Source organism: Pelodiscus sinensis, chromosome 23, assembly GCF_052426305.1.
Source record: "Pelodiscus sinensis isolate ZL-2025 chromosome 23, ASM5242630v1, whole genome shotgun sequence".
Classification (NCBI taxonomy): domain Eukaryota; kingdom Metazoa; phylum Chordata; order Testudines; family Trionychidae; genus Pelodiscus; species Pelodiscus sinensis.
This window is the reverse complement of record NC_143074.1, coordinates 24,694,841-24,716,525: the sequence shown is the minus strand read 5'-3', so window position 1 is coordinate 24,716,525 and position 21,685 is coordinate 24,694,841. Positions and strand designations below refer to the sequence as shown.

The 21,685-nt window shown below is 40.6% G+C and overlaps 1 protein-coding gene across 2 annotated transcripts in view; it reads right to left on the bottom strand.

Moving 5' to 3' along the window:
• Window positions 1-21,685, bottom strand: part of NEK6 (NIMA related kinase 6) — a 125,201-nt gene that overhangs the window by 50,517 nt on the left and 52,999 nt on the right. For both annotated transcript variants that reach the window (XM_075905661.2, XM_075905662.2), the window contains 3 exons: window positions 18,660-18,781; window positions 2,723-2,863; window positions 1,131-1,193 (listed from right to left, as the gene is read on the bottom strand). In XM_075905661.2, coding sequence (XP_075761776.1) covers window positions 1,131-1,193; window positions 2,723-2,863; window positions 18,660-18,752 — 297 coding nt within the window. In that variant the 5' untranslated portion in view covers window positions 18,753-18,781. The remainder of the gene's footprint in view (window positions 1-1,130; window positions 1,194-2,722; window positions 2,864-18,659; window positions 18,782-21,685) is intronic.

The window sequence follows — 21,685 nt, the reverse complement described above, 5'->3', positions numbered from 1 at the left end:
GTGTATACACAAACTCACACCGATAGATGCCCTTGTGGCAGTAGCTTTGGAAAGGTAGACCCTTGCACATTAACTGATTAAAACTCATTCTTGTCATGACAGAGCAGCAACAACCATATGATCCAACTGCAGAAGCTGAAGCTGGGTTTTTATTACCAGAGGTCACATGTAAAGTCTATCAGGGTATAAACTACCTGATTACCGAACCACTAGCCAGAGTCAAGAGAGCCAGAAGAGGCAAGTTGCACTAATTTCCTGACACCAATTTCCAAATTTTATTTTGTTCATCACCTACTGGCAGAGCCTATCTCCTTGAGTAAAAATGGCACAAAGTGGCGTATTTAAATTTGTTCTGTCCTCTATTACTATAGAAAAAAAGAGGGATGTGTGTACTGTGGGGAAAAAAACATAAATCATCAGCACTTCAATAATCTCAGTTCACACAAGGACTCAGACACATAGACTGCACACAAATACACAATACTCTCTGGCCAAAACTTGGCCAGCATCAATGCATAATCACTGGTAAGAAAAATTACCTCCCAGCCAGTGTACCTACCATGCTGTATGCAAGATCTATGGAAGTGAAAAAATAAACATGTGCACAAGGCAAAAAGGATCAGAATGGATACTACCCTAGAGGGGTTCTCAAACTGGGGGATCCTTCACAGGGTCACATGGTTATTCTGTGGGGGATGGGTGGTCACAAGCTATCAATCAGCCTCTACCCTCAAACTCCACTTCCCTCCGGCATTTGTAATAATGTTAAACATAAATAAGTGTTTTTAATTCATAAGCGAAGTTACACTCAGAGGCTTGCTGTGTGAAAGGGATCAGCTGTACAAAAGTTTGAGGACCACTGCCCTAGAGCTCTAAAGGGCAGAGAACTAAAAACATCTAAGAGGTGAGCCAAAGGGCATGTACTGCACAAAATGTCTACAAAAACGAATTAGGTAAATTGCCCTACTACCAAAGAGGAATGCACTGCAAACTCTAGAGAGGAGTTGTAAATATGTGTCATCTAACTTGATTTGTCACACAAGACAAACAGTAATCTGCCTGGATGGACAGAAAACAAAATTATCTCAAAGAGGAAAAGCTAAATATTAAGTCTCTGTATAAATTCTTACCTTCAGAAGGTCAATCTCTTTAATGCAGTCCTGTCTGGCCTTGGCATCCATCATTTCGAATATCTTCAATGTAAGGCAAAAGTGAAATATTAAAAAAAAAAAATCAAGCAACCAGATAGTTGTAGTCAGATTTTAAAAGCAGCATTGGTTTTCTTGCTTTGCCTTTCTTAATGGGCATAAGTATCCTATTGTATTCACCAGACTTGCATCTGGTTGACATATTCTTTGTTTTAAAAGCACTACAAATTAGCAAGCAGAAAAATTAACATTAGCACCTATTGGCAACATGCTAAATAGTAGGGAAAATGAGATTTTAGTTTGTGGATGTTTTGCCTATTTGGTGACCTTAAAAAACAGAGCTTCTTAATTTAACACTTTTCACATTGTGCACAAAATATATTTCTATTCTCTCTTTAAACACTTCAGAGCTGTACTTCCTTTCACAGATTCCCCTCCATTAATTAAGATTAATTAGCATTAATATTCATTCTCTAATAATCGGAAAGCAATTCACTGATAATGGGAATGTAAAAGATCTGCTGAAGGATTAAAGAAAAATTTCTTCAAGCAAAACACTTTTCAAAACATTACATTATACTTTAATCCAAGTTACAAGTTCGTACTATATTTGCATGACATGTCTTTAGAATTTTGTTTTAAACAATATAACTAATGATAGTAGAAAAACGACTAATTTCTTTTTGTCTTCCATCAACGAAAGTCTGGCCTTGGAATATCTTTGTTCATCATGTCAGCTGCTCCTCTACTTCCAAACACTAATGACTCAGATGAGAAGAGCAGTGAGCTACCATTTCCATCCCTTACTCTACATCCTCAACCATCTGCCCCTTTTCAGTCATCCGGCCTTTCTTCACATTCAGTATTCTCGTCTGATAGCACATATCAAGATGCCAGGTTCCTAATCTTATGGCTGTGCATATTAAAGCCTTTCTTTTTATACATAATTTCAATCAAAACTGAAATGGCCATAGTCTCATAAAAATTAAAGGAAAATGAAAAGTAGTATGAAATGTCAATCCTTACACTGGTGATACCAAAATTGTCTAGCCATTTCTAGACCTAAAGGTCACAAGGGATCAAGATTTTGTGGCACAAGCACATTAACTACACTCTGGATGTGTCTGCCCTACGTGGAATAACCAAGGAAGAGGATTAGGCGGAGAAAGCAGAGAGTCAGGGCTTGGGTTCTGCTCCCAGTTAATACCACTGATTCACTTTGTGACACTAGGTAAACCAGCTAATCTTTGTCTTCATGTATCCATCTGTGAAACGGGTATGATAGTACTTGCATCAAATAGGCTTTATCCCTCTTAATTAGTGTTTATGAAACTTGTTTGAGCCTTTCAAAGGTGTTGTTCTATATGAAAGTCAAAAATAAACTAATGTTCACAATAGCAATTAAGGAGAAAAGGACTTCTAAAACAGCTTTCTGTTCCTCTGGTTTACTTCCACTGGTGACAAAATTCTCAAGGAGAAGCAAGCACTTCACTGTCACATCTGTGCAAAGTAAGTAGACATCTCAAATCTTTCTTTTACTTGCAATACAATAAACTACAATTTTAAACGCTCACCTGAACTTTCTTTAATGCCACAGTTTTTCTGTCCAGAAGGCAAGTTGCTTTGTAGACTTCACTGAATTGCCCACGGCCAATCTTTTTCTCTATCTGAAAATCTGCCAAGGTGCAGTGATATGGATATGATGTCAAATGCCTCTGTTTATTCAAAAGAAATAAAAACAGCCAGTGAACTAGAAAAATCTGACAAAAACATGCACCAGTTTTTCTCCACACCCTCTCCTTTTCTCACTCACAGCCAACACCTTATATGGCTTGAGATAATCATAGTACGTATTGTGCCACTGTACCGGGAGTACAAAAGTCAGGAGGCCAAAGAAAACTCCACTTTCCATAAAGTGGCTGATTTCTCTCTCTGATCACAACTTTCCCTTTCTGCTTCAGACCACTTCCATTAAAGTACTGACCACAATGAATATTCAGTGCCACTGCGGAAAACTCAGCACAGATCCAGGATGTCCTACAAAATGTATCAGTGTAGAAAAATAAACTGTTACGTGGCATCAAATGGATTGACTGCATATTAAAGCCAGCAAATCCCCATACACTTCACAAGATTGTTTTACAGATCCAGTAAGCAACATAGCCTTTCAGATCAAGTTAAATAAAAACAGTCAATTTATCTAATGCTTCTTTGGGGGCTGCAAGAATTTTAAATCTTGCGTAATATTTGTAGCAGCAAAATTTTCATTCCATAACACCGCTGGCAAACTCTTTCACTTCTTATGTACTTCTGCACTTTTGTGTATTACCTACTTTAAAACAACAAGGAGTCTTGTGACACCTTAAAGACTAACAGATTTATTTGGGCATAAGCTTTGTGGGGAAACTCCCATTTCATCAGATGTTTTTGCAGATAAAGATGTAACACGGCTACCGCTCCGAGACTTGTCACTACTTTAAAATATTACCCATAGAAAATCCAAACATAAATCTGAGCGCATTAGTTAACTCTAATGGTTACAGAACAATTGTCCTGAAATAAAAATAAAACCGTAATCCTGCTAATACTTTTGGTCTTATTTCTGATGTGCAAGAGCTGAATCTGGACTGATTAATCTATGGACACATTTATCTGTAAATATATTCATTTTTAGTCTAATTCCACTGATGTTACTTGTCTACTTTAGTTAGTTAAAATAAGGAAAAAAGGCAATAAAGAGAGTAGGCTGGTCTCATGTGTAAATAACTAATTAGTCCAAACTGCTGTCTCCCCAGTTACTTGCCCTCAGATCAACTTTGCATATTATTTTCACCAGGGACAGATTGAATTCTACTTTCAAGCAATCTCAGGTAAATATGTGGTTAGGCAGGTATACACAATATAACAAGCATTATGTACTCCACAGACCAGGAACTACTCCCTAGAGTCATTCTGGTCTCTTCTATAATTAACATCAGTGCTAACCAATGTTTAAGGAAAAAATTAATGACTAAAAGTTGCTGTGCATGCCTAGTACAGTATTTTCAAGTATCAATATCTTAAGTCATTTCTGAATTATTGTAACAAAATAAAATATAGACCAGTTTGTAAATCAATCTTTTGTTCACTTTCATCCTTTGAACATAAATTATTTGCCATTTGAGCCCCTATTTGACCATCCCGGCAAAGGTGCCCAGGATGTATATTCGGAGGCAAGAAGCCAGCCCTACTATTACCACTGCCTAATCTCTTCTGTGGCTAGAATTTTTGAAATACATGTAGCTAAGGCAGGGCTGGTCAAAATAAGGCCCAGGGGCCAAAATTGGCCTGCCAAGCCACCAGATCCAGCCCAGGAACGTTGTGGGGAGCATCAGGCAGACTCCCTGCTTGCTCCATTCTCCACCCTCCGCACCACCACACACAGCACTCAGAAAAGCAGCTGCCACATCCATTTCTTTTTCTAAGTTGCTGCTTCACGGGGTACTCCCATCCCCAGCACAATCCCATTGGCCGATTTCCGGCCAATGGGAACTGCCTGTATGAAGAACTGGTAACATGTGAAGCACCACTCCCTGCTCCCCTTAGGCTCTTATTCACCAACACACATGGTCCCTGCAGCCTGTGCAGGGGCGGGGCAGGCAGCCTGAGAACCCTGCTGGGGCTGATGGCCAGGAGTCACCCAGGTAAGCCTCCCAGCCAGAGCCTGCCTCTGGTACTCCAGCCCCTCCCTTCCCCCAACCCTCTGCCCTCAATTTCATGTCCCCCTACCTCCCACAAGCCAAATCCTCTGCCTCCCTTACACCCATACCCCCTCCCAGACTCTGCACCCCAATCTTCTGTCCAAGGTCACAACCCCCTTCTGCCCTAGATCACATCACATCCCAAACCCCAGTATCTCTCCTGTACCCCAGGCTCCTGCCCTAGGTCACAAACAAAATCCCTGCACCCCAGTTCAGTGCCCCAGGTCACAACTGCATCCTTCACCCAAACTTCCTCTCAGACCACACACCACCTCCTGCACCCAATCCCCTACCCCAAGCTCCCTTCTGCACCCAACCTCCATCTCAGACCCTACCCCTCTTCCATTAATATCATGGACGAATGCAGCCCTCGATAGGGTTGCCAGATGGTTTAACCAAAAATACCGAACACACCCCCCCCCAAAAAAATGGGGAAAAAATTCTGCTGAGAAAAAAAGGGGGAGACCAAAGTTGCTGAGCCAAAAACAAACAAAAAACCCCCAAAAAACCCACCAGCATGGCCCATTTAAGAAATGCTTTTGAGGCCTTTTGGCCCTACTGGTCTGTCGGCAGCCATCCACCATCTTGTCTTCCTGCTCCAGGCGAGAGAGCTCCCCTTGCAGAACCAGGTAAGCACCTAGTATTTTCACCTCCTGGCCAGGAAAAAAAAAATCAGAAAATACCAGACATTTTAGGTGTCCAGTACTTTTTGATTTTTTTTTTTTACAAGACAGGAGGCTAAAATACCAGACTGTCCTGGTCAATACTGGACACCTGGTAACCCTAGCCCTTCACCACTTTCCAAAATCTAGGAGTGGCCCTCCATCAAAAATTATTGCCCACCCCTGAGCTAAGAGACTGTTATACAAATTGTCATGCTCAGCAAATTCAAACCATTTTCAACTACCACCATCACCTTCAACATGACAAATACAGAACAACAATGGACTGCTATTCCACTGGAGATATAGGGCTGGTTGTATTAACAAGTATGACATGGACTGGTTGTATTAACAACTATGATATACAAATATAATTCTGTGTAATCAACTGGAAATTAAAAGAATATCGAAGTCTTTCATCCTGTGCCCCTTTTTTTCTGCGTCATTTTGTAACTGGCAGTTTGTTTTGTTGCTATGCCTTTTAATACGTGTTTAAACTACTTCCCCACCATGGTTGTTCCAAGGATTGCTAAATGAGCATTACAATACAGGATAGTTCTCAAAAGACTACACCACTGGTGAAATATACATATGGATGGTTATCAATTCCAGTCAAGATGAAAATATCACAATACTATAAGATTTAGTCAAAGCTCCTAATGAAAGTAGGCACATGATTGTGCATTTAACTCCAGGTCATCTTCATCAATTTTCCCAGTTTAAGTGCCCTAAAAGAAAAAAAAAAACTACACTCATCTTCCTATAAAGATAAGTGACACAGTAATTGTTTTTGAAACATCAAAGCCAAGGGTGAATTTTTTCCACCCCCCAGAACTCCTAAACACTCTTTATACTACCATCTGAAATTAATGTTATTACTCTGGGCTGAAGAACCACAATTAGAATTTTAACTCAAGTATAACAACTTATACAAACAATTAAGTTAATTAACGACTAGCATTTAGTTTAAAAAAGGTCAGTCAAGTGGAAATTGGAAGTTAATTACAGGGAGTATTTTCTTTTAACCATTATATTCTCAGGCTTTGTTTCTTTCCCATCTCAAAAATTTGTACTTGTATGGAATCCAGCATACTGTCCGACCATACCTCTCACGTGGGCTGGAATCAAAATGTTTGGGTTTTTTTAGTAAAGTGAACTGGATTATCAAGAGTTTTGCTGTGTTTGGAGTTTGTAACTCACAGGGTTACAATCAGATTCTGGGCAGATTTTTTTTCCCCCCCACAGGTAAAATAATAATAAGAGAATACACAGATTTGTTCACAAATATTCGCACTGCTTGGTAAATAGGTAAAAATGGAAGCTTCCCTGCTCTTCTGTCTTTATACAGTCACTTCTATAAGGACGGATTCATTCTACTATTCTTTCTTATACAGTCAAGTCATTGTACTAACTGAATATGAAGAGTTTAATCTAAACAAGGTCTCTCTCTGTTTAAACACTCAAGATGTGCTTATTTAAAGAAACAATCATAAGCTTCACAGAGCACTTATGAAGTAAGTAACTGGATGTCAGTACAAGAATGTTTATAATTAAGGGGGTGGGGGGGATCTGTATTTTGGAGCACCGAATTGACCAGAAGGAATTGCTGCAGTGGTGCCGCAATGTGCCTTCTACACGACTCACTTGTTCAGATGTTATGATCTCAAAGGAACTATTTCAAGAAACATTAAAATGAAAGATACAAGCCCAACCAAAACACGTGGTCTTTGCTTATCTCAATAATGGTATCAAGTAAGGAAGTTAAGGACTAGTCGACTATCCGATAAGCAAAAGCTTATAGGATAGTCAAGTTGACTAGTCGATCCCCTCCTCCCTTGCTGCCTCTCTCAGATAGAGGCAGCAAACGGGTGGGGAGAGGGGGAGAGAAGATAAGAGGAGGTACTTCAAAGCAGCAGTGCCTCACAGCTGATCCCACTTGTACATTTCAAAGCTGGCACCCAAGTGCAGCCCGGAGTCAGCTGGACTTCCCGCTGTCCCCGGGCTGCACACAGAGTTCTGCATTCCCAGGGGGTCCTCTTGTACATTTCAAAGGAGGAATGAAAAAGTGCCTATCAACTAGCCGAGTAGTTGGTGGAATTACTCGATATTTAACATCCTTAGTATCAAGTACAGCTGATTTGCTATTTTGGTTTCACTCTAGTAATGCAAGAAATGGCAGCATTTCCAGCCAATTTTAAACTTACCACAGGGCATACAGTCCTTACAAGGCACTGGGAAATGTTTGCACAAACTAACTGTTTGAAATGTACACAGCAGATGATGAAACTTATCAAATTCAAATTTGTGTCCCACTAACTTTTAAATCACCACACATGCCAATACTTAGCCTACTACATGATGGATACCTCAATGAAAGAAAGAGATCCATGTTTAACATGAATGGTAGCCATATGCTTTACAAAAACTGTCGTGCCCTACATATGCATTAAAAACATACATTCATACATAAAATACTCTTGGTTTAAGTGTATGCCAAGAAATATATCCAATAACTTAACTCGAAAAATAAATAATGCTCATGGAATGATGGGTAGAGGTGGTATTATTTCTCGCTCCCTCCTTCCTTCCCCTTACCACTTTCAACATGATTAGCAGAGAAAGTCTGCTTGCCATGCTGGAGTTAACACTGGGTGATGGCTGGACACCTCATCTGATATGTTCTGGCATACTCCAAGACTACAGCTGCACATTTACATATGCAATGACCTAGATTTGCATTTGCTATCACAACCTATCAGACCTAATTAAAATAACGGCGTTTTCATATAAAATAGGAGAGGATGTTAGATTACAACATGAACCAAAGAGCATGCTCAGGTCAAATCAAACCATACCAAGAAACTCCCCACTGACTGTATTTTTCTGCATGCCTATTTAAAATTTAACCACTTACTATGTGTTCTTATAGCTAATGCTAAAGGTGACTTCTGTCGGTGTATAAGCTGGACTGTCGATACAAAGGAAAGGAACACAATTGACTTGACTTGTAAATAAATATCTACCCAGGAAAATTTACTATTCTGACCCTTATACATCTATTTCATGAATTTCATTATTGAAAAGTAACAGTGTTTTCCTTAGGTCCTTCTCAGTTCAACCCTCAATATTACTGTTTAGCAAGCTGTCAAAGAACAGACAGAACTGCAGAAGTACACGTCACAGAATTACAGAATCACAGGACTGAAAGGGACTTCCAGAGGTCATCTAGTTCAGTCCCCTGCACTCATGGCAGGACTAAGTATTAAGTTCCTGATGAGTGTTTGTGTAGCCTGCTCTTAAATATCTCCAGTGATGGAGATTCCACAATCTCTCTAGGTAATTTATTCCAGTGCTTAACTACCCTTATAGGAAGTTTTTCCTAATGTCCAACCTAATCCCCTCCCCCCCTTGCTGAAATTTAAGCCCACTGCTTCTTGTCTTTCTCCCTCCTCCTTGAAACAACCTTTTATGTACTTGAAATCCGTTATGTCCCCCCTCAGTCTTCTCTTTTCCAAACTAAAAAACCCATTTCCTTCAGAGGTCGTTTTCAGACCTTTAATCCACGTAGTTTTTTGTGCACATAGTTTTTTGTCTACCAGTATTACTAAAGTGGACACTCTGCACTTAAAGCAAGGGCACGCTAAGTGAGGTGCCTGCTGACCGCACACAACACAGAGAGCCGGGCACTCCCTCTGCATCGAATCGAAGTGCTGCCATGGTTCAAGCCGCACACACTGCAAATGCAGATAGCAAAACTTCTGGATCCCAAGAGACAGTCTTCATTACTCCAATCTTGCGGCCCACTGAGATGAAGGAGAGCCACTCGTGCTGCCCACTCACTCACCTAGATTTCCCCTCACTGATTTGGTATGTTCTAATTTATTATCACTTTAAGCAATGGAGGCTCTGTTACACTAACACAAGGAACTAGACTTAGAAGGTGCCTCTGTTTTTTAAGAAAAAGACAATTTTCTAATACATTCATGTTTAGAAACTAGCTTAAGTTATCCTACGAGCCAGAATGCAAAACAGAACACAGATGCATCTGGATTCTTACAAATTTGATCTTTTTTTTTGGATGGACTATTTCTCAACCATCAGATACAACACACAGATCTGATCAGTGCCTTTCTCCACAGACTGCTGCAGAGATTGGAGTCTTAGCAACAAATACCCAAGTGGAAAGTACTGGTGGTATTCTAAGACATATCTTAGAATGCGTAGGTGCAGCAGACATCTTTGAGTGCTTCCATCCAGCATCAAAACTGCTCAACTTCTCCTGAAGGACAGCAGGTATCAACAAGCAGAAATAAAGAGCCAAAATCTGCAAAGAATTTTTGAAGAATTTTGAAACGAGCACCTTAGTAAGGTTTTTCTTCAGGCATGGGAGAAAGAGAACTGTTCTGCAGATAGACTTTTTCAGTCTCTGGTGAGACTGACATAATTCATTTTGCTAATATTAAATTCTCACTATTATTATTAAAAACCCTAACTGTCGAGACCTACTGCATAATGCTTAGACTAGAGAGATCAGCACAGACTAGGACACCGTGGTCACCGGAGGATGTGAAACTAGACAGTAAAATCTCAGCACAACAACAACATTACATGAAGCTGCATCTATGTGACTACTTCCCTGAGGTATGGGGGATTTTGAGACTGGGTGTGGCTAAAGGATGGGAAAGTCCTGTGATAACTGCCTACTGTGTAAACAATAAAAGCTAATGTTAATAACTAATAAGTTCTGTTGATTGATTCAAGCTTGTTTGGCATAAAAGGAAGTCAGCACTGGCCATACATTTGCTCAAAATATTTCTGGCTTAATCAATTTTTAAAGAATCTTTAGGGTAACAAATAGTTAAGTTAGCCATTACACTCCTCAGTTACCAATAACAACATTTTCCCCTATGAGCATTAAATTCAATATTTTTTTATGAAAGAACAAAAAAAGCATTCACCCAATTAATTTTCTGAAATCTCATTAAAAAATTTAGCCTGACTAAGTCATAGACTTCTGACCTGAATTTTAATTATCTTTACGCTGGATGTAAGTTTTTTTTTCCCTGATATTTGCAATGCATCATTAATTTTAAGGCAACTGTTTCCATGATTTTAAATTGCACATTTCATTTGAATGACAGTTACTATAAACTAATTCCACCTTTGAAAAACATATGTGATGGTACATGGGAAGGCCTTAGCATATGCAGTATACTGTATATGTATCACAAGGACTGATTTATGATCAGCCATTCAAATCTTTTTATGTACATGCATATCCATAACATAAAATCTTGATGAAAAAAAATCTGTTATCAAATTTTGAGATAAAATTTTTTTTCTGGTGTGGATTTACTAAAATACACAAAAAAATAATTGATTTAATATAGGCTTTCCAAGCTCCACCAACTAGAACAGGAAAATGCTGGGCTTGTAAAATGTGAATTATTGCTCAACTATCAAATTGCTATTTTGATAATGACTGCAGCTGATGACTGTATGCTCTCAGCTTTTGGGCTTCACAGCTTCCAAAACCAGTATGATAGTGTCTGATATTCGGAATCTGAATCGTTAGCTACAATTTGAAGTTGGATGAACAACTTGACTCCAGTTTGAAATGTTATCTTCTCTACTTGCTAGGGATTTAATAGTTTAGTCGATTAACTGATAGGCAAAAGCTTATAGGTTAATGCTGTAGACTACATGCATTTCCTCTCACCCCTTGCCAGTAAATTTTTTAGCAAGCTGGCCAGTAACCCGGCTCAGTCCCACTGCATTTAAAGTGTATTAGGAGCCAGGCAGGCAAGCAGCCCACCTCAGTTCCAGCTCATGCCAAATCCTGGAGCTCAGCTGCTGCCCCCCGCCCTCTTTACAGAGGGGATGCCTAGGGACTATAGAATAATCGACTAACCAATAAGAATTCATGAAGTTAATAGACTATTCAATTAACCAATATTTAATATCCCTAACTACCCACAAAAACTTAGTACTGGCTAATGAAAAGTCAACAGCAAAGAGAAATACGGAGAAAGTTTTGTTATCCAGCATTCATGGTGAATGGGGGTTGTTGGTTAACTGACTGTGCTAGATAAAGTTTATTGCTCTGCCCCAGCCCACAACTAGCAGATCCGGCTCCCAGCAGCTCGCGTCAGGGTGAGGGACAAGGAGGCACCTGCTGAGCATAGCTGTCAGAAGTCCCACAACGGCCTGCTGGATAGGAGAGGTGCACACATCTGAAAATGCAGCAGTATTGTTGCTGTGGGCAATGCCGGATAACAAAGCTTTCCCTGTACTAACTTAGAATTTGTAGGCAAGTTGATATTCAGTAGAAAAAACTGAATAAAAAGCTGGATGGCTCGGGGAATTATAAATGGCACCCCCAGGAGCAGTGCACCAAGCATGTCCCAGCCTCCCTGGAGTACCAAGGAGGGACAGAGAAGAGGGGCAGCATGCCAAGTGCTCCCCAGCCTCCCTGGAGCAACGGGGGAAGGGCAGAGAAGCGGGGCAGCATGCTGAACGCTCCAAGGAGCACTGGGGAGAGACAGAGAGCTGAGGGGAGCAAGCATGCAACACAGCTCCCAGAGCACCAGGGGAAGACAGGTGTTGTGTGGTACCAGCCTCCCCAGCGAGGAACACGGGGGAGGGCAGGCGCTAGGGGCAGCAACATTCTGCCCCCAGAACGCCTATAGCAGGCATTCTGGTGGTGGACTGTGGGAGGAGCCAGGCTGGCAGTTTGGGAAGGCAGAGCCATCCCCTGCCTAAGCCACCAGATGCCCATGTTCCTTTCAGTGTTTTATAATAAATGGCTAAAAAGATTCCATTTTTTTCTTCCAGGTCTCTTGGCAGCTTGCATGCTATCTTTATTCACTGATGACGACAGAGACCATGACAGTTCATGAAGCGAGTACACCAACCCGCTGATGCAATAAATATTGATGACTTTACTGACTTGTATTTGTCGTCTTTCGACATCTGCAGAGCATGCAGATGAATTCCAGTCCCAGTGAGGAGGTACCCATTTTGTCAACATTCAGCAAACCAATCACTGAGATCTTTCTCCAGCCCAGGAAATTAAGCGCATGTTGCTGGACATTTTTTCTTGCTTCTTGGCATGTCTTTTAGTGTTGTTTATTTTCTCACCATTCTCTTACCTGCTTCTCATCAATACAGAATTCACAAGCAGCAGCGCTATTATTGCTTACTTCTGTATATTCAACCACTTTACGTTTGAACGCTGCATAAGACTGTTTCTTTATTTAACTATTATTCATTCTAAATACTAGTGTGAAAATAATTTAGTTACAGATTTTGTAGGACATTACAGAGGAACGTCACCTGCTTTATCACTGTCAAATTATAATCGATCTTTTGTTTATTTCAAAGCTTCCCTGTAGATTGGCATGTCTGTGGCAATTTGAAATTTGTAATAAAATGTATAGATTCTGCGCACATTTTCAGATTGGCTATAGACTTAGGAGGTCCAGTGGTCAACATGCACAAAGAGCTCACAGTACGCAGTAGCAGACTGACACCAGTGCCACAGTATTTACAACAGGGGTCAACTCACTTTCTCTCCCAGCCTATCAGGGTAAGTTGCTGGCGCACCAGGAAGTTTGTTTACCTGGAGTGTCTGCAGGCACAGAGCTGCTCACCTCTGAGTGGCTGCGATTAGCCATTCCCAGCCATGGGAGCTTCAGAAAGTGGTGTGGACCAAGGGACATGCTGGATGCCACTTCCTGCTGCTCCTGGTGGCCAGGAACAGTGAATCACAGACACTGGGAGCTCCAGGGCTCCATGCCTGCAGACGCTCCAGGCAAACAAAAAGTTCCGACACGCCAGCAGCATACCCTGGTGAGCCAGGAAGTTTGGCAGCTGCTGAAATACCGGGTCAGCTTATGAAAGAGTCATAACATTTTACCATTTTTATCTATTCATCTTGGTTGGGTGGTTTATAAACAAATGGGCTAATGAACATATAATAAAAAGGTACCACATATACATCTCCAACTTAAAAAAAAAATCTAGTCACCAGAGTACCAGAACTATAGCTCCACATTTTTTTTTAGAAGTACGTAAGAATGGTCATACTGGGTCAGACCAAAAGTCCATCCAGGCCAGTACCCTATTTGCCAACAGTGGCCAGTGCCAGGTGTCCCCGAGGTAGTGAATCGAACAGATCATGATCAAGCGATCTCTCTCCTGCCATCCATCTCCACCCTCTGACAAACAGAGGCTAGGGACACCATTCCTTACCCATACTGGCTAATAGCTTTGAATGGACTTAACCTCCATGAATGTATCTAGTTCTCTTTTAAACCCTGTTATAGTCCTAGTCTTCACAACCTCCTCAGGCAAGGAGTTACACAGATTGACAATGCGCTGTGTGAAGAAGAACTTCCTTTTATTTGTTTTAAACCTGCTGCCCATTAGTTTCATTTGGTGGTCCCTAGTTCTTATATTATGAGAACAAGTAAAAAACATTTCCTTATTCACTTTCTCAACACCACTGATGATTTTATATACCTCTCTCATATCCCACCTTAGTCTCCTCTTTTCCACGCTGAAAAGTACCAGTCTCTTTAATCTCTCCTCATAGTCGACCCGTTCCAAACCCCTATTCATTTTAGTTGCCCTTCTCTGAACCTTTTCTAATGCCAGAGACCACCTCTGTATGCAGTATTCAAGATGTGGGCATACCATGGATTTATATAAGGGCAATAAAATATTCTCTGTCTTATTCTTTATCCCTTTTTTAATGATTCCTAACATCCTGTTTGCTTTTTTGACTGCCGCTGCACACTGCGTGGACGTCTTCAGAGAACCATCCACGGCGACTGCAAGATCTCTTTCCTGATTAGTTGTAGCTAAATTAGCCGCCATCACGTTATATGTATAGTTGGGGTTATTTTTTCCCAAAGTGCATTACTTTACATTTATCCACATTAAGTTTCATTTGCCATTTTGTTGCCCAGTCACTTAGTTTGGTGAGATCTTTTTGAAATTCTTCAGTCTCCTTTGGTCTTAACTACCTTGAGCAGTTTAGTATTGTCTGCAACTTTGCCACCTCACTATTTACCCCTTTCTCCAGATCATTTATGAATAAGTTGAATAGGATTGGTCCTAGGACTGACCCTTGAGGAACAACACTAGTTACCCTTCTCCATTCTGAAAATTTACCATTTATTCCTACCCTTTGTTTCCTGTCTTTTAACCAGTTCTCAGTCCATGAAAGGATCTTCCCTCTTATCTCATTACAACTTAATTTACGTAAGAGCCTTTGGTGAGGGACCTAGTCAAAGGCTTTCTGGAAGTCGAAGTACACTATATCTACTGGATCCCCCCGTCCACATTTTTATTGACCCCTTCAAAGAACTCTAATAGATTAGTAAGACTTGATTTTCCTTTTGCCCAGCTTTAGCCCAACAAATTATGTTCTTCTATGTGTCTGACAATTTTATTCTTTACTATTGTTTCAACTAATTTGCCCGGTACTGATGTTAGACTTACTGGTCTGTAACTGCCGGGATCGACTCTAGAGCCCTTTTTAAATACTGGCATTACATTAGCTATATTCCAATCACTGGGTACAGAAGTTGATTTAAAGGATAGGTTACAAACCAGAGTTAATAGTTCCGCAATTTCACATTTGAGTTCTTTCGCAACTCTTGGGTGAATGCCATCTGGTCCCGGTGACTCGTTACTGTTAAGTTTATCAATTAATTCCAAAACCTCCTCTAATGACACTTCAATCTGTGACAAGTCCTCAGATTTGTCACCTACAAAGGACGGGTCAGGTTTGGGAATCTCCCTAACATCCTCAGCCGTGAAGACTGAAGCAAATAATTCATTTAGTTTCTCTGCAATGACTTTATCATCTTTAAGTACTCCATTTGTATCTTGATTGTCCAGGGGCCCCACTGGTTGTGTAGCATGCTTCCTGCTTCTGATGTACTTAAAAAACATTTTGTTATTACCTTTTGAGTTTTTGGCTAGCTGTTCTTCAAACTCCTTTTTGGCTTTTCTTATTACATTTTTACACTTAATTTGGCAATGTTTATGCTCCTTTCTATTTACCTCACTAGGATGTGACTTCCAGTTTTGAAAAGGTATCTTTTTATCTTTCACTGCTTCTTTTACATGGTTGTTAAGCCACGGTGGCTCTTTTTTAGTTCTTGTATTATGTTTTTTAATTTGGGGTATACATTTAAGTTGGGCCTCTATTATGGTGTCTTTGAAAAGTGTCCATGCAGCTTGCAGGAGTTTTACTTTAGTCATTGTACCTTTTAATTTCTGTTTAACTAACCTCATTTTTGAATAGTTCCCCTTTTTGAAATTAAATGCCACAGTGTTGGGCTGCTGAAGTGTTCTTCTCACCACAGGAATGTTAAATGTTATTATATTATGTTCACCCTTTCCAAGTGGTATTGTTATAGTTACCTCTTGGACCAGATCCTGTGCGCCACTCAGGACTAACTCGAGAATTGCCACTCCCCTTGTGGGTTCCTGTACCAGCTGCTCCAAGATACAGTTGTTTAAGGTATCAAGAAATTTTTTCTCTACATCTCATGCTGAGGTGACGTGTACCCGTCAATATGGGGATAGCTCCAGAATATGAACTATACAAAGGACAAGCAGCAGCAAAGATCAGACTACAACGGAGAAGCTATGCTGGTACTAGCAACTCACACAGCATTAAGAGAAGCAAATACCATCTTCCCACCTGTGCAGAACTGCTTTAACGGTGGCACTAGCTATAGAAGGGCACGGCATAAAAACATATAGTCTTATTATGGAAGTGTTGTCTAGTAGCTAGAGAAGGGGTTGGGGTCTATTTCCAGCTCTACCGTGGATATGACCTGTTATGCTACATTAAGTCACCCACTGCCTCCACTTTGCCACCCACATAATGGAGATAATACCCTTTGTGATGCGTTTGAAATTGTAAAATGCAAACTGCTAAAAGCATTTTTCAATTTAAGAGTGAAAACTATTGTTCGGAAAAACCTTTGGGGCAGGACTATATTCCAACCCTGGCCCTTCTGCAGCTGAGTGCATAACCTTGACTGAAAAAAACCATTCCAATTAATTTATTCTCTCAATTTCCTCTCTACCCCCATTTTTTTTCACTGAGACTTTAAAAGACAACACACTGCATGCTCTGCAGAAACAATGAAGACCCCACGGGGCATGATGCTTTTCATGAACCAACATTTCCCCCTCTTCTACCCCTAACTACAGGGCAGTATGCTAGCATTACTAACATACTCAAAGACCAGGATTGCTGCATTTAATGGTACAGAAATTATGTAGTTTGAGATCCTTTCACATAGAAGCACCACAAAATTAAGAAGTTCTCTAATTACATTTATGCCAAGTGAAAAACCAGATATAGTGCTTAAAACCATCATCACCATGACACACATGGAAGTTATATTCTGTTTCTTATTACAATATAATTTACTTTAAAAACTAACATTTCGCCTTCTCTGTAACTCTGTTTCTCTGGTTTATTCAGCATCAGGGCTTAAAAAAAGGAAGCAAAGATGGAAGAGTTCTTAATCCCACCCCCAATTTCCAATCCGAACAGTTGACACACTCAGACACCTCCACTGATATAATTTAGATACTAACAGGAGAGAGAAGAATCCTCACTGAACAATGACCATTCCATGAAATAAGGTTGCTCAGCGTCAGGGTAACTGCGGAACATAAGAGTATTACCTACTAATTACACTTAACTATGTCATTACAAATTCGAACATGTGCTCCACAATGCCATGAATGTATCTGCTGCTTAAGAACACTTCCTAATCTTGTTCACGAAATAATTACAGGGGTTCTACCCTGCCAAATGAGGCAGTAATTAACCCTAATTGCTCAAAATGCAACTGGCTAATTCTAGGAGATTAATCAAGGGGATTCAATTGTTATTAAATGACTTAATATGACAAATTGCTGCATTAGGAGAAGGGGGCTGTGAGCCATAGAATATATTTTCAAATCAGCACTGCACAAAGCACATTCACTGTTGTCATATGTGTATGCAGGCAACCCATTGCTTTTGGAATCTTGTATCTATGTTTTGCTATTGCTTTCCTAATTAATCATTCCTATCCAAGGAACCTCAAAACACCACTGGACCCAATACTTAAAGTGGCAAATTAACATCTACAATTCCCGGCAAGACTTTTACCCTCTTCTCTAACTTTAAGGGATTTTTGTTAACCGCAGCAGGTACTCAGTGGGTAATAATATCTGCAGCCTTAAAACACCGTCCAAGGAGGGAGGTAGCCCCAAGCCATTCCAACAAAAATAATTAGAACCCTGCAAATCTGCAGATGTCCACTTTATATCCATGGGTATCCACAGACACAGATGCTGATATCCACAGCTCATTTTTGCAGCTATGGATATGGATGCAGATACAAACTTTAGAACATTGCAAATCTGCAGATATCCATTGTTCATTTTTGCAGATACTGATGCAGATCCGCACAGAGCTTTAAAAATAATCTCCTGGTTAAACTGTAAATCTGCAGTTAGTCTGGAAATAAGACCTAATGATATCTTTATCTCCTACCCCTTTGGTGGATTGTCAGTTACAAGAGAGCATTGTACAAAGAAATATATTTGTGCAGACAAAAAAAAAATATCAAGGAATACTGCTCCTAGAGGCTCAGAAGACAGAAAGAGAACATACAATTTCTTCTGAAGTGACCTGTTTCTTGTATTTGGTAAATATCACTAAAATATGCATTATTAAAATATGCAATGAGATAAATAAAGAATATATTTATCATTACAATTCAAACAACGTCTTTTCTTTGGCCTCCTTTTAAGGAATCACAGAAGCATAGAAAGTCAGTATTCAACCAGTACACGCTTTTTAATAGCTAATTTCAAAAAACGCTTGCTATTTGACCATTGAAAATATTTCTCCTGTAATCATCAAAAATGGGTCTGAAGCAACACTGTCAGGATGCTTAGGTCCAAAATGTTTTACACCTTAAAGACTACAACACTGTTAACATTAAAAAGACAGTTATAAAAGGGACTCTAGAGGTCTTTAAAAAGAAAAAGGGAGAGATTAAAGGAATAAATGTGCTTACTTGAGGATCATGCTGATATTCCGGCCCCGGTACTTTGCAAAGAGGGTTGTTCTGGTCCCCTAGATGATGTGGATGGTTATGCTGTCCTTCCATGGTAACATGCCAATCTTTGCTCTAGAATTCTGTTGAAATAAAACAGAAAGCCATGTCACTGTTACCGATCCAACAGTCTGAAGGTAGAAAGTATCTGCAGTAGTCTGGGTATGTGCGTACCACATGTTTGTACATAAACAGAGGAAGAGCAGCTAGTCTTCCTCTCCTTCACCCCTGTGGATGTTTCAATGTACAGAATTCTTGAATCAAGAACCCTTCTTCTTCTACCAATGCCTCTAAATAGGTCACAAATACACTGTGCAGAGTCCTTCCCGAATGCAGAAAGCAGTGGGTCACACTATGAGTTAAGGTTGAATTTATTAAGCTTGATTTTTTTCAGCACCCGATTTTTTAAAGTCAAAGGTGCATGTCCCCACTGTGCGCAAGAATTCGACGCAGTTCAAAGCAGCGCATCCTCAGGCGGGTGGCGCATCAGTTTTGACAATGATGCACTGTGAGTAGCTATCCCACAATTCCTGCACCCCTTTGTATTCTGGATTATGCTCCCAGTACATGCAAGGACCAACACTGTGCAGTGGGTGGTTCTCGATACGTTATCAGCGTCCCATAATGCACTCATCTCCTCCCTTGCCCTCGCTTGAAAGCAATGGCAAACAGTCACTTCACGCCCTTTTTCCCCCTGGTTATCCACGCAGATGCCATAGCAACGTAAGCATGGAACCCATTGTGGATCCTGTTGAGCATCAAAGCATTACAGCAATCGTATTAAGTGTGGTGAACCTTATCCTGGAGTATATCCAGGGTCCGCCAGAATGAGGAAGAATCTTGGGAGGCGATGAACATACCCTTTTGTGAAGCACTTGAGTTGAGTCACTGGCAAATGCCACCAGCATTCTATCCTCTGGACACAGTGGAACACAGTGGAAGCACAGACTGATGGGACCATATAGTTATGCAGGCATGGGATGATCAGCAGTGGCTGCAAAATTTCCACATGCGTAAGGCCACTTCCACAGAAGTTTGAAAATTGCTTTCCCCTGCCCTGAAGCACAAGGCTACATACTGAGACCTGCTCTGAGAGTGGAGAAGTGAGTGGCTACTGTCCTATGGAAGACTGCAAAGCCAGACAGCTACCGGTCAGTTGGGAATCAATCCAAAGTGGCAAAACCTTCAGTGAGGGCTGTCATGACCTTTCTGCTACAGAGGGTCTGACTCTGGGAAATGTGAAGGACAATGTGGAGGGCTTTGCTATGATGACGTTTCCTAACTGTGGCGGGGTGAGACACAGAGCCCTGCAAATCCACGAATATCCAGAGGTATCCAGATCCATGGATGTGGATGTGGGTATCTATGGCTCAATTTTGCAGATACAGATGTGGATACAAATTTTGCATCTAGAACCCTGCAAATATCCATTTTACATCCACGGATCTGGATAGCCACAGATATCCATGAATATGGACGCGGTAACACGCAGCTCGTTTTTTTGGTACAAACTGAGATACAAATTTTGTATCCGTGCAGGGCTCTAGTGATAGATGGAAGGAACAGCCCTATCTTGACACCCAAACACTTTGCCAAAGAGTGCATAAGCTGAAAGGGATACTCCTCAATGGCGTTTCAGGTGCTGATAGATCACAAGGGCCATTTTACTAACCCCCCAACAACTTCCTTTTAAGTCAGAACCACCAATTTAAGAAATGCTGGTGTCTTCTGTGAAATCTGTATAGTGTAGGGTAAAAGCATGCAAAAGACCAGATTTCATACGGGTCTGGGGGTTGAAGACCAGATTTCAAGGTCCATGATGTGTTTTTCATGACTGAATTTGGTAGGGCCCTACTCATAATATCCTCATAATATCCTTGATTTCTATGAAAGCTTTTACAGAATATCAAAAACAGCTAAAAGTTTTATGTTATCTCTTTATGTTACCCATAAAAGACTTTGCTTTCACCAATTCAAATACAAATTCATTTTTCTGCAAAAGCTGCTACTGCCGCCAATTCAGCTACATGGTCTGAATGCAATTTCAAATGCAGGTAAAAATAATATAAAAAAGGTTAGCACTTTTTCCACTGGTAAAAAGAAAGGCACCAAAAAGATTAAAAAGAGGAAGTAAAAGAAAACTGTTCCTTCAAGAAAGATTTTGTATATCTAACTGCTCTTCCTGGCACACTATCTTACACTGGTGGGACTTACAGATCCGATCAGTCTCTCTCATCTCCAGTATCTCTTTAAATCAGAAGACATCTCAGGTGTAGACACATCATGCACTTGTGCACAATTTAAAAATACAGAATTAAACTGTGAGCCAATAATGTTCTCCCATGAGTCTATTTTGACATATTTCAACATTGCAAGCCCACATAGTTTTGTTGGTGTCCTCCATCCCATCCATATCTAGTCAGTGGAACCTTTATAGAACAAAAATGTGTGATCCCATCTGAAGTGTTCTTTCCTTCTTCCTTCCTTCCTAGAGGCATGCATTGCCCTGATGCCTGTACAAACTAGAATGTAATAGTATAGTTGATTAACCAATTAACGGATAAGCAAAAGCTTATAGTTTAATACTATAGCTACACACATTTCCCCCTCGCCCCTTGCCAGTACATTTTTTTAGCAGGCTGGTCAGCAGCCCAGCTCAGTCCTGGCTTGCACTGTGTCCTGGATCTACCCCAGCCGCGGCTCTGCATTTAGAGTGTATTAGGAGCTAGGCGGACAGGCAGCCCGGCTCAGTTTTGGCTTGAGCTGGGTCTGTGAGCTCAGACCCCTCTCCCTCGGACAGGGACTGCACAGAGACTATAGAGCAGTCATCTAACCAATATGAATTCATGACATGAATCAACTATTCAATTAACCAATATTTAACATCCCTAGTACAAACCTCCAGATGCCCTTAACAAGAGTTAGCAGATGTAAAGTGATGCAATAATGGACCCCATGTGTTTTTCGGATCCACACTTCCCATTTCC